General features: G+C 47.8%; 1 protein-coding gene across 1 annotated transcript in view; it reads left to right on the top strand.

Annotated features, from left to right (window-relative positions):
- Nucleotides 1-1,438, top strand: part of LOC122564677 (uncharacterized) — a 70,181-nt gene extending 68,743 nt beyond the window's left edge. The window contains exon 6 of the mRNA XM_043719753.2: nt 4-1,438. Within this exon, the coding sequence (XP_043575688.1) occupies nt 177-1,163 (987 nt within the window). The 5' untranslated portion in view covers nt 4-176 and the 3' untranslated portion in view covers nt 1,164-1,438. The remainder of the gene's footprint in view (nt 1-3) is intronic.
- Nucleotides 1,439-14,723: the final 13,285 nt, after the last annotated feature.

The following is a 14,723-nucleotide window of genomic DNA, read 5'->3' as shown; positions in this document are numbered from 1 at the left end:
AAGGTTGATCTGCAATGAAAGATTTCAAACAAAACGACATCCAGACCTGACAATAATCCTGTTTATCATAGTCTGATTATCTCTGGATCTTGAACATTGAAGGAAAAATCACTGTTCACACTGGGGAGGAACACATAATAAGTGTATGTTGAAGCATCTGAGAAGATTCGTCTAAAATGTCCAAACATCAGCGCAATCACACTGGGGAGAGACTATGGAAATGTGGTGATTGTGGGAAGGGATTTCTTTACCAATCCCGTCTGGAAATGCACCAACGCAGTCACACTGGGGAGAAGCCGTTTACTTGCTCTGATTGTGGAATGGGATTCCCTCAGTCATCCCACCTGCTGATACATCAGCGAGTTCACACTGGGGAGAGACCATTCACTTGCTCCCTGTGTGGGAAAGGATACACACAGTCATCCCACCTGCAGATACATCAGCGAGTTCATACTGGGGAGAGACCATTCACCTGCTCTGATTGTGGGAAAGGATTCACTCAGTCATCTAGCCTGCGGAAACACCAGCGAGTTCACACTGGGGAGAAACCATTCACTTGCTCCCAGTGTGGAAAGGGATTCACTCAGTCATCTGACCTGCTGATACATCAGCGAGCTCATACTCGGGAGAGACCATTCACCTGCCCTGACTGTGGGAAGGGATTCACTCAGTCTTCCAACTTGCAGACACACCAGCAAATTCACACCACAGAGAGACCATTCACCTGCTCCGACTGTGGAAAGCGATTTAACCATTCATCCAGCCTGCGGATACACCAGCGAGTTCACACTGGAGAGAAACCATTCACCTGTTCTGAATGCGGGAAGAGGTTTACCCAATCATCCAATTTGCGGAGTCACCAGCAAGTTCACACGGGGAAGAAACCATTCACCTGCTCCAAATGTGGGAAGGGATTCATTCGGTCATCCCACCTGCTGATACACCAGCGAGTTCACACTGGAGAGAGACCATTCACCTGCTCTGATTGTGGGAAGGTGTTTAACCAATCATCCAACCTGCTCAGTCACCAGCGAGTTCACACAGGAGAGAGACCGTTCACCTGCTCTGATTGTGGGAAGGGATTTAACCAATCATCCAACCTGTGGAGACACCGACAAGTTCACACTGGGAAGAAATGTTCACTCAGTCAACTCACCTGCTGAACTACCAGCTTGTTCACTCTGGGGAGAGTGTTGTTTCATCCAGTGTGGGAAGGGATTCATGCTGTCATCCGAACTGTTAACACACCAGTGAAGTGACACTGGATGGATCCTGTTCACCTGCTCTGTTTGTGTAAAAGGATTTGCTGTTTGCAAATATCCAGCAAATTCACAAAGAATGGCAGGTGAATGGTTTTGCCTTTACTCACAACAAGAAATGAATCTTGGTCATTGGGCAGTTTGCATTGATATTAATAAACCCAGCTGTATTAAAGATGCTGAAACTGTCAGTAAAATATCAATACATTTGTGTGATAAGGTTTGAAAATGATCACAATGTCGCTGTACATCAACACATTTACACTGGGTAAAGACTGTCCACCTTCATACTGTTTGTAAAGTGGGTTTGTGGATTATCAGGATTGCTTAAGCAGCAATGAGTTCCCTAGTATCTGTTTGTATTAGATTTTGATGATGTTGTCTACATCCAAACTGCATTTTCTGGACCAATTTCTGATGTTTGTAAATACCACAGGTTCAGTGAATTATTTGGGATCAAAAATAATACAAATCAGCTTTTCGTTAAAACTATGTTGCATTCATTCTGAGTGCCTTAGAGATCAGGTAATCATGTGAGCAGTTGGGGGGAAAGCATATCTAGTGTGGGATATATCTTGTAGTGCTGGAAATGTAGCTACTTGTGCTGTTGGACTTTGTGTAGACAAGAGGTCACGCTTTCAAGGTGAGAGGTGGAAAGTTTAAGGGGAATACACGCGGCAAGTACATCACGCAGAAAGGTGGTGGGCGTCTGGAACACGTTGCCAGCAGAGGTGGTCGGGACAGGCATGGTAGATTCATTTAAGGTGTGTCTGGACAGGTGCGTGAGTAGAGGAATGCTTAGGAATTGACCGACAGGTTTAGACAGTAGACTTGGATCAGCTCAGGCTTGGAGGACCTTTTCCTGGGCTGTAAATTTTATTTGTTCTTTATGATACAAAAGTAATGGGTGGTAAATAGTAGGATAGTCTTAGCTTACAGGAGGATATAGTCATGCTGGTCAGACAGGCTGATCATTGGTAAATGGAATTCAATCTGGATCAGTGAGAAGTGAGAGATTTGGACAGAATAACTGGTCATTGCATTCGGCTGTTAACCAAAAGGTTTGCGGTTGGTAGATCAGCCAGGGAGGGAAGCCTCTTTCATTTTCCCACCAGCATATTCCTTGACACTGTCCTGGATTGTCAGTGGGGATTTTGGCTGCGAGACAATTTTGTCAGATGTTGCTCGTGCCACAGTTAGACCTCAACTAGCTTCTAATGCCTGGTGCTGCAAATTATGAAGAAAAAATTGGAAGCTCACTTTTAATTGCTAAATAATTTACTGTCCCTTCACCTCTGATAGAAATCCTATGATCATGAACATGAGGAAAGAGGCCACCCTTTTAGCCAGGCAAATAAACATGTGAAGTCAAGATTAGAGTGGTGTTGGAAAAGCACAACAGGTCAGACAGCATCCGAGGTGCAGGAAAAATCGAAGTTTCGGGCAAAAGCTCTTCATCAGGAATGAGGCTGGGAGCTTTGGGGGTGGAGAGATAAATGAGAAAGGGGTCGGGGTAGGGCTGGGGAGAAGGTGGCTGAGATTGCACTAGGTGGTTTGAGGTGGGGGTAAAGGTTATAGGTCGGAGAGGAGGGTGGAGCGGATAGGTGGGAAGGATGATTGACAGGTGGGACAGGTCATGAGGACGGTGCTGAGCTGGAAAGTTGGAACTGAGGTAAGTTGGGGGGAGGGGAAATAAGGAAACTGGTGAAGTCCACATTGATGCCCTGGGGTTGAAGGGTCCCGAGGCAGAAGATGAGGCGTTCTTCCACCAGGTGTTGGGTGGTGAGGGAGTGGCGGTGGAGGAGGCCAGGACCTGCATGTCCTCGGCAGAGCGAGAGGGGAGTTGAAATGTTCAGCCACATGATGGTGGGTTGATTGGTGTGGGCGTCCTGGAGATGTTCTCTGAAGCGAGAAGGCATCCGGTCTCCCCAATATTGAGGAGACCTCATCGGGAGCAATGGATAGAATAAATGATGTGTGGAAGTGCAGGTGAAACTTTGATGGATGGGGAAGGCTCCTTTGGGGCCTTGGACGGAGGTGACGGGGTCCAGGTGAATTTAAGGTTGGGTGGAATGTGTTGGTGAAGTAGGTGAATTGTTCAACCTTCTCGTGGGTGCATGAGGTGGCGCCTATGGAGTTATCAATGTGACAGAGGAAAAGGTGGGGAGTGGGGCCAGCATAACTCCGGAAGATGGACTGTTCTATGTAGCCGATGAAGAGACAGGCATAGCTGGGGCCCAGACGGGTGCCCATGGCTACCCTTTTTGTCTGGAGGAAGTGGGAGGACTCGAAGGAGAAAGTGTTGAGGGTAAGGACCAGTTCAGCCAAACGAATTAGTGTCAGTGGAAGGATAGAACATAGAACATAGAACAATACAGCACAGAACAGGCCCTTCGGCCCACGATGTTGTGCCGAACTTCTAACCTAGATTAAGTACCCATCCATGTACCTATCCAAATGCCGCTTAAAGGTCGCCAATGATTCCGACTCTACCACTCCCACGGGCAGCGCATTCCATGCCCCCACCACTCTCTGGGTAAAGAACCCACCCCTGACATCTCCCCTATACCTTCCACCCTTCACCTTAAATTTATGTCCCCTTGTAACACTCTGTTGTACCCGGGGAAAAAGTTTCTGACTGTCTACTCTATCTATTCCTCTGATCATCTTATAAACCTCTATCAAGTCACCCCTCATCCTTCGCCGTTCCAACGAGAAAAGGCCGAGAACTCTCAACCTATCCTCGTACGACTTCCTCTCCATTCCAGGCAACATCCTGGTAAATCTTCTCTGCACCCACTCCAAAGCTTCCACATCTTTCCTAAAGTGAGGCGACCAGAACTGCACACAGTACTCCAACTGTGGCCTAACCAAAGTCCTGTACAGCTGCAACATCACTTCACGACTCTTGAATTCAATCCCTCTGCTAATGAACGATAATACTCCATAGGCCTTCTTACAAACTCTATCCACCTGAGTGGCAACCTTCAAAGATCTATGTACATAGACTCCAAGATCCCTCTGTTCCTCCACCTGACTTAGAACCCTACCATTAACCCTGTATTCCGCATTCTTATTTGTTCTTCCAAAATGGACAACCTCACACTTGGCAGGGTTGAACTCCATCTGCCACTCCTCAGCCCAGCTCTGCATCATATCTAAGTCCCTCTGCAGCCGACAACAGCCCTCCTCACTGTCCACAACTCCACCTATCTTCGTATCATCTGCAAATGGGTACTGGTGGGGACATTGGAAGAGGAAGAAATGGCAGGCTTGGAGGTCCTGGTGAAGGCAAATAAAGGTGTAGAGGGATTGGATGTCCATGGTGAAGATGACACGTTGGGGGCCGGGGAAACTGAAGTGTTGGAAGAGGTGGAGGGCAGGGGTGGTATCTCGAACATCTATGGAGAGTTCCTGGACTGGGGGGAGAGGACAGTATCGAGTTAAGTGGAAGTGAATTCGGTGGGGCAGTAGCAGTGGGGCGGAAGTGGTAGCGACAGTGGCGCTGCGGGGGTGGAAGTTGTGGAATGTGTGATGTCACTGATGATGTAAGAGGGTGGAAGTGATGAAATGCATGGTTTGTATCAAGTAGTAGGAGGCGGAAGTAGCTACGGAAGTAGCTGTGAAGGGGGTGGAAGTTGCAGAACGCATGGCATCAGTGATGTCAGAGCAGAAGTGGTTGTGGGTGGGGGGGGAGTGGAAGTGTGTTTTCGGTTGGTCCTAGTGTTGGTGGATCTAGTGGCGGTCGCAATGGCAGTTGATTGTCTGGCAGTCATGGAGGCAGCATGAGCAGCTGTGGCTGCAAACTGTCGGTCGTCGAGGGCGGAAATGATGTAATCGATCGCCGTGGTGATGGTGTCTGGCACGGCCTCGTGGCTGATGGTGGCTGAGCAGTTCCGGAGGCCGGGGAAGCTTCTAGAATGTTTGAGGAGCGCTGACTATTGAGGTGGGAATGTAAAAGTTTGTACTAACAGTTTTTCATGTTGGAAATTGTGTAAAAATGTTGTTTGTTCAAAGTATGAATTCTTCTGAGGATATAATACATTCGTGGTCCTTTGCAGTTCTGAGAGAGTGTGGAAATCAGTTGAGGCATAGTTGACTGTCAAGAGGTTAGGTGGTAGTGCATGGTTGCAAGTGTGGAGCGGAGAATCTGGGAGGAGAATCATTGCTGGAGGTTTTGAATTTGTAGTCTTTACTGGTTATTGTGTTCAGATCCAAACTGTGTTGGTCTGAATGTGGTTCTGTTTCCATGTGGGATAAGTTGATTCTGGAGGCAGGCACTGCGGAAAGAGATGTTGCTGTTTCAGGACGTGGTTGAAGAGCTTCAGGGCAGAGGAGATGACCTGGGGCTTGCAGTGAGAGAGAGACTCACTGAGATCGTTGTAGAGGAGGAGAACTTCTTCAAGGTAGGCATCCTTGGAAGATGATTCACATTAGGGTTAAAGTCAACAGAAGTGGGTACTGCAGATGCTGGAGATTAGAGTCAAGATTAGAGTGGTGCTGGAAAAGCACAGCAGGTCAGGCAGCATCCGAGGAGCAGGAAAATCAATGTTTCGGGCAAAAGCCCTTCATCAGGAATGAGGCTGGGAGCCTCTCAGGGTGGGGCTGGGGAGAAGTTTGCTGAGAGTGCAATGGGTGGATGGAGGTGTGGGTAAAGGTGATAGGTCGGAGAGGAGGGTGGAGCAGATAAGTGGGAAGGAAGGTGGGACAGGTCATGGGGACGGTGCTGAGCTGGAAGGTTTGAACTGCTGTATTATATCATCAGAAGAATTTATATTCTCAACAAACAATATTTCTAGACGATTTTCAACATCAAAAACTGTAAGTACAACCTCAATAGTCAGCGTTCCTCGAACAGTCCAGAAGCTTCCCCTGGCCTCCGTAACTGCTCGGCCACATGGCCATGAGGCCGTGCCAGAACCAACAGCCGCCGTGACTGCCACCAGATCCGCCACTGCTGTGATCAATGCTAGGATTATCTGAGAACACACGTCCACCCCCCCCCGCCCACCTTTGCCACAGCCACTTCCGCCCTGTGACTTGACCCACTCCATGTGTTTCGTCACTTCCGCCCCCTGCATCATTAGTGACGTCATGCGTTCTGCGACTTCCACCCCCACAGCTGTCGTCATCGCTACTACTTCTGCCCGCACTGGCGCCACTCACCTGCACACTGCTGACACGCTCCCCACGGATCCTACTGTCACCATCCCTGCCCCCCGAGAACCCTGAGGAGTGCACCACTTCCGCAAATAACTCCACCCCATTCTCCCTACCACCACGCCCACTCCTGTTACAGACTCTGCCCCCACTCCCAGCTCCGGTCCTAGCTCCCAGCCCAGCCAAGTTTTCACTATCCACCCTAGATCTCCCCCTCACTAAGGATGAGTGATCAGTCTTCAGCAAAGGCCTTACCTTCATCCCGCTCCATCCACGCATCAAAGAATTCAATATGCATCGTGATGTTGAACATTTCTGCGCACACTGCCTCAGAACTTACTTTTTTCATCAGGACTCCCGCCCACCTTCTGAGGACCCCTTGGCCCACCTCCAACACATCCCATTGACCTGGACACCCATGCTGGTCTATTATCCAACTTTGATCTCTTTACTTCCAACTGCCACCAAGACATTGACCGCCTCAACCTGTCCACCCCACTCCAACCTCTCACTCACAATATGCAGCCCTCCACTCCTTCTGCTCCAATCCCAACCTCACCATCAAATCAAAGGTGGGGGTGCAGTGGTAGTTTGGCACACTGACCTCTACACAGCTGAAGCCAGGCACCAACTGGAAGACACCTCCTACTGCTCCCTCAACCATGACCTCCCACCATCACCAAACCATCATCTCCCAGACCACACACAATTTCATCTCCTCAGGGGATCTCCCACCCACAGCTTCCAACCTCATTGTTTGGGAACCCTGCACTGCCCAATTCTACCAACTACCTAAGATCCACAAGCCTGACTACCTGGTCAACCCATCGTCTCAGCCTGCTCCTGCCCCACCAAATTCATCTCCACCTTCCTCGATACTGTCCTATCCCCCTGGTCTAGGAACTCCCCACATATGTTCGGGACATCACCCATGCCTCCACCTCCTCCAAGACCTCCATTTCCCTGGCCCCCAATGCCTCATCTTTACCATGGACATCCAGTCCTTTTACATCTCCATCCGCAATCACCAACGCCTCAAAGTCCTGTGTTTCTTCCTCTTCCTACATCCTCACCAGTACCCTTGCACTATCTTATTTGTTTGGCTGAACTGGTCCTCACCCTCAACAATTTCTCCTTCAAATCCTCCCACTTCCTTCAGACGAAAGGGGTAGCCATGGGTGCCTGCTTGGGCCCCAGCTATGCATGTCTCTTTGTCGGCTACGTAGAACAGACCGACTCAACACTGACATTTTTTTACAAACTCACAGACTGCCACAGCTATCTGGATTACACCACCTCCTGCAAAAATACTATCCTGTTTTCCCAATTCGTCTTGCCTCCGCCACATCTGCTCCCAGTAGGACCAGTTCCACCACAGAACACACCAGATGGCTGCCTCCTTTAAAGACTGCAACTGCCCCTCCCATGTGGTTGAAATTTCCCTCCAACGCATCTCATCCAAGTCCCACACCTCCGCCCTCGAACCCCATCCCTCCAACCGCAACAAGGACTGAAACTTCCCCCGGTCCTGACCTTCCAGCTAACCAACCTCCGCATAAATTGCATTATCTGCCAACATTTCCGCCACCTCCAAATGGACCCCACCACCAGGGATATATTTCCCTCCCCACCCTTATCCATTTCCTGCAAAGTCCATTTCCACCATGACTACCTAGTCGAGTCCACGCCACCACTCCACCCTCCCCTCCCCTCCCCCCCGCTGGAATTACAAATCCTGCACCCACACCTCCTCCCTCACCTCCATCCAAGGCCCCAAAGGAGCCTTCCACATCCATCAGAGCGTCACCTGTACTTCCACACGTCATTTATTGTATCTGTTGCTCCCAATACGGTCCCCTCTACACAAATAAACCCACCGCCCCATGGCCGAACATTTCAACTACCCCTCTCACTCTGCTGAAGACAGGAAGGTCCTGAGCCGCCTCCACCACCACTCCCTCACCACCCGACACCTGGAGGAAGAACACCTCATCTTCCATCAAGGGACCCTTCAACCCCATGGCATCAATGTGGACTTGATCAGTTTCCTCATTTCCCCACCTCCCCCACCTTACCCCAGTTCCAACTTTCCAACTCAGCATCATCCTCATGACCTGTCCACCTTTTTTTAGATTACTTGCAGTGTGGAAACAGGCCCTTCGGCCCAACAAGTCCACACCAACCCTCCAAAGAGCAACCGACCCCAACCCATTCCCCTACATTTACCCCTTCACCTAAAACTATTGGCAATTTAGCATAGCCAATTCACCTAACCTGCACGTTTTTGGACTGTGGAAAGAAACCGGAGCACCCGGAGGAAGCCCACGCAGACACAGGGAGAATGTGCAAACTCCACGCAGACAGTTGCCTGAGGCGGGAATTGAACCCGGGTCTCTGGCACTGTGAGGCAGTAATGCTAACCACTGGGCCACCGTGCTGCCCATCATCCTTCCGACCTATCCGTTTCCTCCTCCTCTCTGACCTATAACCTTTGCCCCCACCCCCATCCACCTATTGCACTCAGCTACCTTCTCCCCAGCCCCAAACCCCTCTCATTTATCTCTCCACCCTCGTGGCTCCTGATGGAGGGCTTATGCCCGAAACATCGATTTTCCTGCTCCTTGGATGCTGCCTGACCTGCTGTGCTTTTCCAGCACCACTATAATCTTGACTCTAATCTCCAGCATCTGCAGTACCCACTGCTGCCTAAATAAACGTGTGAAGTTGAGAGACCAAGTAATGACAATAAGTTACAGAGACACCTGAAACCAACATTTCCAGAGTATGCTTCCCTCCCTGGATTTACTTCCTCTCCCATCAGTTGCTGCAAGTGCACGGTTTCTCCAAACATAAGAAACCCTTAGGAGGCAGAGATCATAACATGATTGAATTTACTCTGCAATTTGAGAGGGAGAAGATAGAATATATTACACCTGAATAAAGACAACTACAGAGGCATAAGGGAGGAGCTGGGTAAAATTTAATGGAAGAGGAGCCTAGACGGAAAGACAGTGGAACAGCAATGGCAGGAGTTTCCGGGAGCAATTCAGGAGACACAGCAGAGATTCATCCCAAGGAAATGAAGCATGGTACAAGGAGGATGAGGCAACCTTGGCTGATAAGGGATGTCAGGGATAGCATAAAAACAAAAGAGAACACATAATATGGAGAAGGGCAGTGGGAAACCAGAGGATTGGGAAGCTTACAAAGACCAACAGAAGGCAACAAAAAAAGAAATAGAGAGGGCGATGATTACATGTGAGCGTAAGCTAGCCAATAATATAAAAGATGACCAAGAGTTTCTTTAGATATATAAAGGGCAAAAGAAAGGCAAAAGTGGACATTGGGCCACTGGGAATAATGCTGGAGAGATAGGAGTGGGGAATGAGGAAATGGCTGAGGAACTGAGTAATTACTTTGTGTCAGTCTTCACAGTGGAAGACACGAGTAATATCACAAAAATTCAAGAGAAAGTGAGGGGGCAGAGCTGAAGTATGGCGGCCATTACCGAGGGGGAGGTGCTAAAAAAACTGGATTGCCTGAGGGTGGGTAAAGCACCTGGAACCAGAAGGATTACACTCCAGAATTGTAAGGGAGATAGCTAAAGAGATAGTGGTGATCGTTCAGGAATTGCTCGAATCAGGGGGGGTCCCAGATGACTGGAAAATCGTTAACGTGACACCCCTGTTTCAAAATGGAATAAGGCAACAGTATAAAAATTAAAGACCAATTAGCCTAACCTCAGTTGTGGGTAAGATCCTGGAAGCCATTTTAAAGGATGAAATTTATGAATAATTGGAAATGTATGGTAAAATAGGGCAATGTCAGCATGGTTTCATCAAGAAGAGGCTATGTCTGACAAACCTGTTAGAATTCTTTGAGCAAGTAAGGACCAGGTTAGCCAAGGAGAGCTGGGTGGCAGTGTGTGGTGTGAGAATGACGCTAAGAGGCTGCAGAGTGACTTGGACAGACTGGCTGAGTGGGCAAATACTTGAGAAATGCAACATAGCATGGATAAATGTGAGATTATCCACATTGGTCACAAAAACAGGAAGTGAGATTATGATTTGAATGGTTGCAATTTCGATAAAGATGAAGTGAAACAAGACTTGGGTGTCATGGTGAAATGGTTGCTGAAGATTGTCATGAGGTGCAGCAGGCAGTGAGGAAAGCTAATGGCATGCTGGCTTTCATAGTGAGAGAATTTGAGTATCAGAGTAAGGATGGAGCAATCGGAGGAGCAAACAAAGATAGGGAGGGCTTTAGACACAATAGGATATTATGTTACAGAGATAGGGAGAGTTTCACCACTAAAGGATGCTCCAAACTTCAGGAGGGTTGGAGGTATTGGAGGAGGTTTGACATGCATGAAGTGTTAGCAATTTTTGAGAAGATTTGTAGCTTAGGTTGATGATATGGATGTAAGTTAGCTCAATGAGCTGGAAGCTTTGGTGTCAGATGTTTCGTCACCATGACTAAGTCACATATTTAGTGAGCTTTCAGTGAAGCGTCGGTGGTATGTCCCACCTCTCTAATTATAGGTCTTGGTTTCTTCAGGTGGGTGATGTCATTTCCAGTTGTTTCTTTTCAATGGAAGGTAGTGGGGTCTAAATCGAGTTCCAGTTAGAATGCCAGGCCTATAGAAATTCTCATGTGTGTCTTTGTTTTGCTTGTCCTAGGATGTGAGTGTTGTCCCAGTCAAAGTGGTGTCCTTCTTTGTCTGCATGTATGGAAACTGGTGATAGTGGGTCTTTTAGTGGCTAGTTGGTGTATCCTGGTGGTAACTTTCCTGCTTGTTTGTCCGATGTAATGTTTTTTACAGTTCTGATTTTTCATAAATGACATTAGTTTTGCTTGCATGGATCCTTTAAGTTTGTTAGTCGCTGATTAAGTGTGTTGGTAGGTTTGTGGGCTACCATGATGCCAAGGGGTCTGAGTAGTCTAGAAGTTATTTCTGACATGTCTTTGATGTAAGGTAATGTGGCTATAGTTTTTGGTTGCATTGTAACTGCTTCTTTTGGGTTGTTTCTGAGGAATCGGCGGATTGTGTTTATGGGACACAAGTTTTTCTTGAAAATGTTGTATAGGTATTTTTCTTCTGCTGTTTGTAGTTCTTGGGTGTTGCAGTGTGATGTAGCTCATTTAAATAATGTCTTCATGTAACTCCATTTGTGGGTATTGGGATGATTGCGTCTGAAGACAAGTATTTAGTCTGTGTTTGTTGTTTTTCCTGTAGACACTGGTTTGAAGTTCTCCACGAACTGTATGTTGAACTATCACGTCTAGGAATTGGGAGTCCATTGTCTTCCTACTCTTTTGTGAATTTGATGCCTGTCAGATATTGTTGATAGTGTTGTATGTTTCCTCTAATCGGTTCTGTTTTATGATGAGAAAGGTGCCATCCACATAGCTGACCCAAGGTTTGGGTTGGATAGATGGGAGGGCTGCGTGTTCTCTAGTCTCTGCACTACTGCTTCCACTATGAGCCCTAAATATTGGTGATCCATGGGTTTTTCATTGATTTGTTTATAGGTTTTGTTATTGAATATGAAGTGGGTGGTGAGGCACAGGTCCACTAGCTTGAGGATGTTGTATTTGCTGATGAGATTGGTGCTGTCTGGTGTTTGTGGTCTTGGTTTTCCTCATAGTGACACCCATGTTTCTTTGGCCAGATCAATGTTAATTAATGTGAAAAGTTGCTGTCACATCAAAGGAGACCATTATTTTGTCCTCTTCTATCTTGGTGTCCTTTGTGTTCAGGACTCTTTGGGTGGAGTGAATAGAGTGGCATGAATCTTCAATTGGGTGTTTTAGTTTTTGGTGGAGTTCCTTAACTAATCTGTGTGTTGGTGTACCATGTGGAGAGACTAATAGTCTGAGGGGGGCCCCAGGTTTGTGTATTTTTGATGATCCATAGAAGCGTGGTGTTTTGGATCCATCTGGTTTCATATTTTGGAATTACTTTGCCTGAAACATTGATTCTTTTTTAGATTAGATTAAATTACTTACAGTGTGGAAACAGGCCCTTCGGCCCAACAAGTCCACACCGACCCACCAAAGTGCACCCACCCAGACCCATTCCCCTACATATACCCCTGCACCTAACACTACGGGCAATTTAGCATGGCCAATTCACCTAACCTGCACATCTTTGGACTGTGGGAGGAAACCGGAGCACCCGGAGGAAACCCACGCAGACACGGGGAGAATGTGCAAACTCCACACAGTCAGTCGCCTGAGGCGGGAATTGAACCCAGGTCTCTGGCGCTGTGAGGCAGCAGTGCTAACCACTGTGCCACCGTGCCGCCCATTCTCCTGCTCGACTTTAATCTCCAGCATCTGCAGTCCTCCCTTTTTGGAAGTCTGTCCTGGTTAATTCTCCTGATTTTTGAAGTCTATTGGCAAGGATGAGACTGTTTTCTGGTTGTGAGGCTGGGTCTATCGCTACCTGCTCGTAAGTGTTGTTATCAGCAAGCAGAGCATTTGCCTTTTTAAGATAGTCTGATTTATTTAGAATGACAGTCATGCATCCTTTGTCTGCAGATAGGATAATGCTGTTTTGTATTTTTAAGTCTTTCTAAGGCTTTATTTTCTTGTGCATTGAGTGTGTTTCCTTGAAGGAGGTGGTTACAGTGATAGGGAGCACTGTTAGGAGCTTGAGTAGGCTACACAGATATAGAAGGTTATGGGGACTGAAAGATTATGTTGCCAGGAAGTTTACACAGAAACACAGGAAAGAGGGGTGGCTATTTGCTATTTAGCCACACGAGCTTGCCCCACCATCCAATATGATCACAACTGAGTGCCCTATTCCTACTTTCGCCCAATACTCTGATATTGTAGTGACTGGTGGAGGTTTTACACAGAGAGGGAGGGCTTTAAGAATGGGACCACTTTCTGACGAAATGGAGGTATATAGGAATGGGATGTGGTTACAGTCGTAGGGAGGATGATAGCTCATGTATCTTATGAAAACAAATATTGTTGTGTCTGGGCAAGCTTAAAGCCGTGTGGGTTTCCTCCGGGTGCTCCAGTTTCCTCCCACAGTCCAAAGATGTGCAGGGTCAGGTGAATTGGCCAGACTAAATTGCCCGTAGTGTTAGGTAAGGGGTAAATGTATGGGTGGGTTTCGCTTCGGCGGGTCAGTGTGGATTTGTTGGGCCGAAGGGCCTGTTTCCACACTGTAATGTAATCTAATCTAATCTAATCTAATCTAATCTAATTTTGTCGTGACTGAAGATGGTATGCATTGGGAGGGGAGGGGGAACAGGCAGAGTTTACAGCTATTGAGTGTGTTTTAGAGACAGGACGAGTTTATTGTCATCATTAGGATTGTAGCGACTAAATTACATGATAAGGAGGATAACTCTGGATGGTGTTGAGAGACAAGGGCAATTCTAATAGCTGGAGGAGGTTACTAAGTTTGAGAGTTTGTTTTGTAGTGATAGGGGAAGGTTACATAGATAGTGGGAGAGAATGAGCTTGACATAGACAGGGAGACTTTTCAGGTCTGGAAGGACTTACACAGATTGGGATGGTTCAAGGGAATGAAGAGTTTTTCATAGATAAGGAAGGCAATTGGGACTGGAGAAGATTACACAGATAGATTATTAGATGAGATTAGATTAGATTACAGTGTGGAAACAGGCCCTTCGGCCCAACAAGTCCACACCGACCCGCCGAAGCGAAACCCACCCATACCCCTACATTATTTCCCCCCTAACACTACGGGCAATTTAGTATGGCCAATTCACCTGACCCTGCACATCTTTGGACTGTGGGAGGAAACCGGAGCACCCGGAGGAAACCCACGCAGACACGGGGAGAACGTGCAAACTCCACACAGTCAGTCGCCTGAGGCGAGAATTGAACCCGGGTCTCTGGCGCTGTGAGGCAGCAGTGCTAACCACTGTGCCACCGTGCCGCTCACAAATTAGATTAGATTACAGTGTGGAAACAGGCCCTTCGGCCCAACAAGTCCACACCGACCCGCCGAAGTGCAACCCACCCATACCCCTACATTTACCCCTTACCTAACACTACGGGCAATTTAGCATGGCCAATTCACCTGACCTGCACATCTTTGGACTGTGGGAGGAAACCGGAGCACCTGGAGGAAACCCACGCAGACACGGGGAGAACGTGCAAACTCCACACAGTCAGTCGCCTGAGGCGGGAATTGAACCCGGGTCTCTGGCGCTGTGAGGCAGCAGTGCTAACCACTGGGCCACCGTGCCGTCCAGATAGGAACAGATAGGAACAAACGCAAATACACAGACAAGGAGGGTTGCATTGTATTGACAA

Source organism: Chiloscyllium plagiosum, unplaced genomic scaffold (assembly GCF_037043375.1).
Source record: "Chiloscyllium plagiosum isolate Xiang-an unplaced genomic scaffold, Cpla_swu_hap1 HiC_scaffold_21, whole genome shotgun sequence".
Taxonomy (NCBI): domain Eukaryota; kingdom Metazoa; phylum Chordata; class Chondrichthyes; order Orectolobiformes; family Hemiscylliidae; genus Chiloscyllium; species Chiloscyllium plagiosum.
Note: the sequence above shows the minus strand (reverse complement) of the source record. Positions and strands in the feature narration are given on the sequence as shown.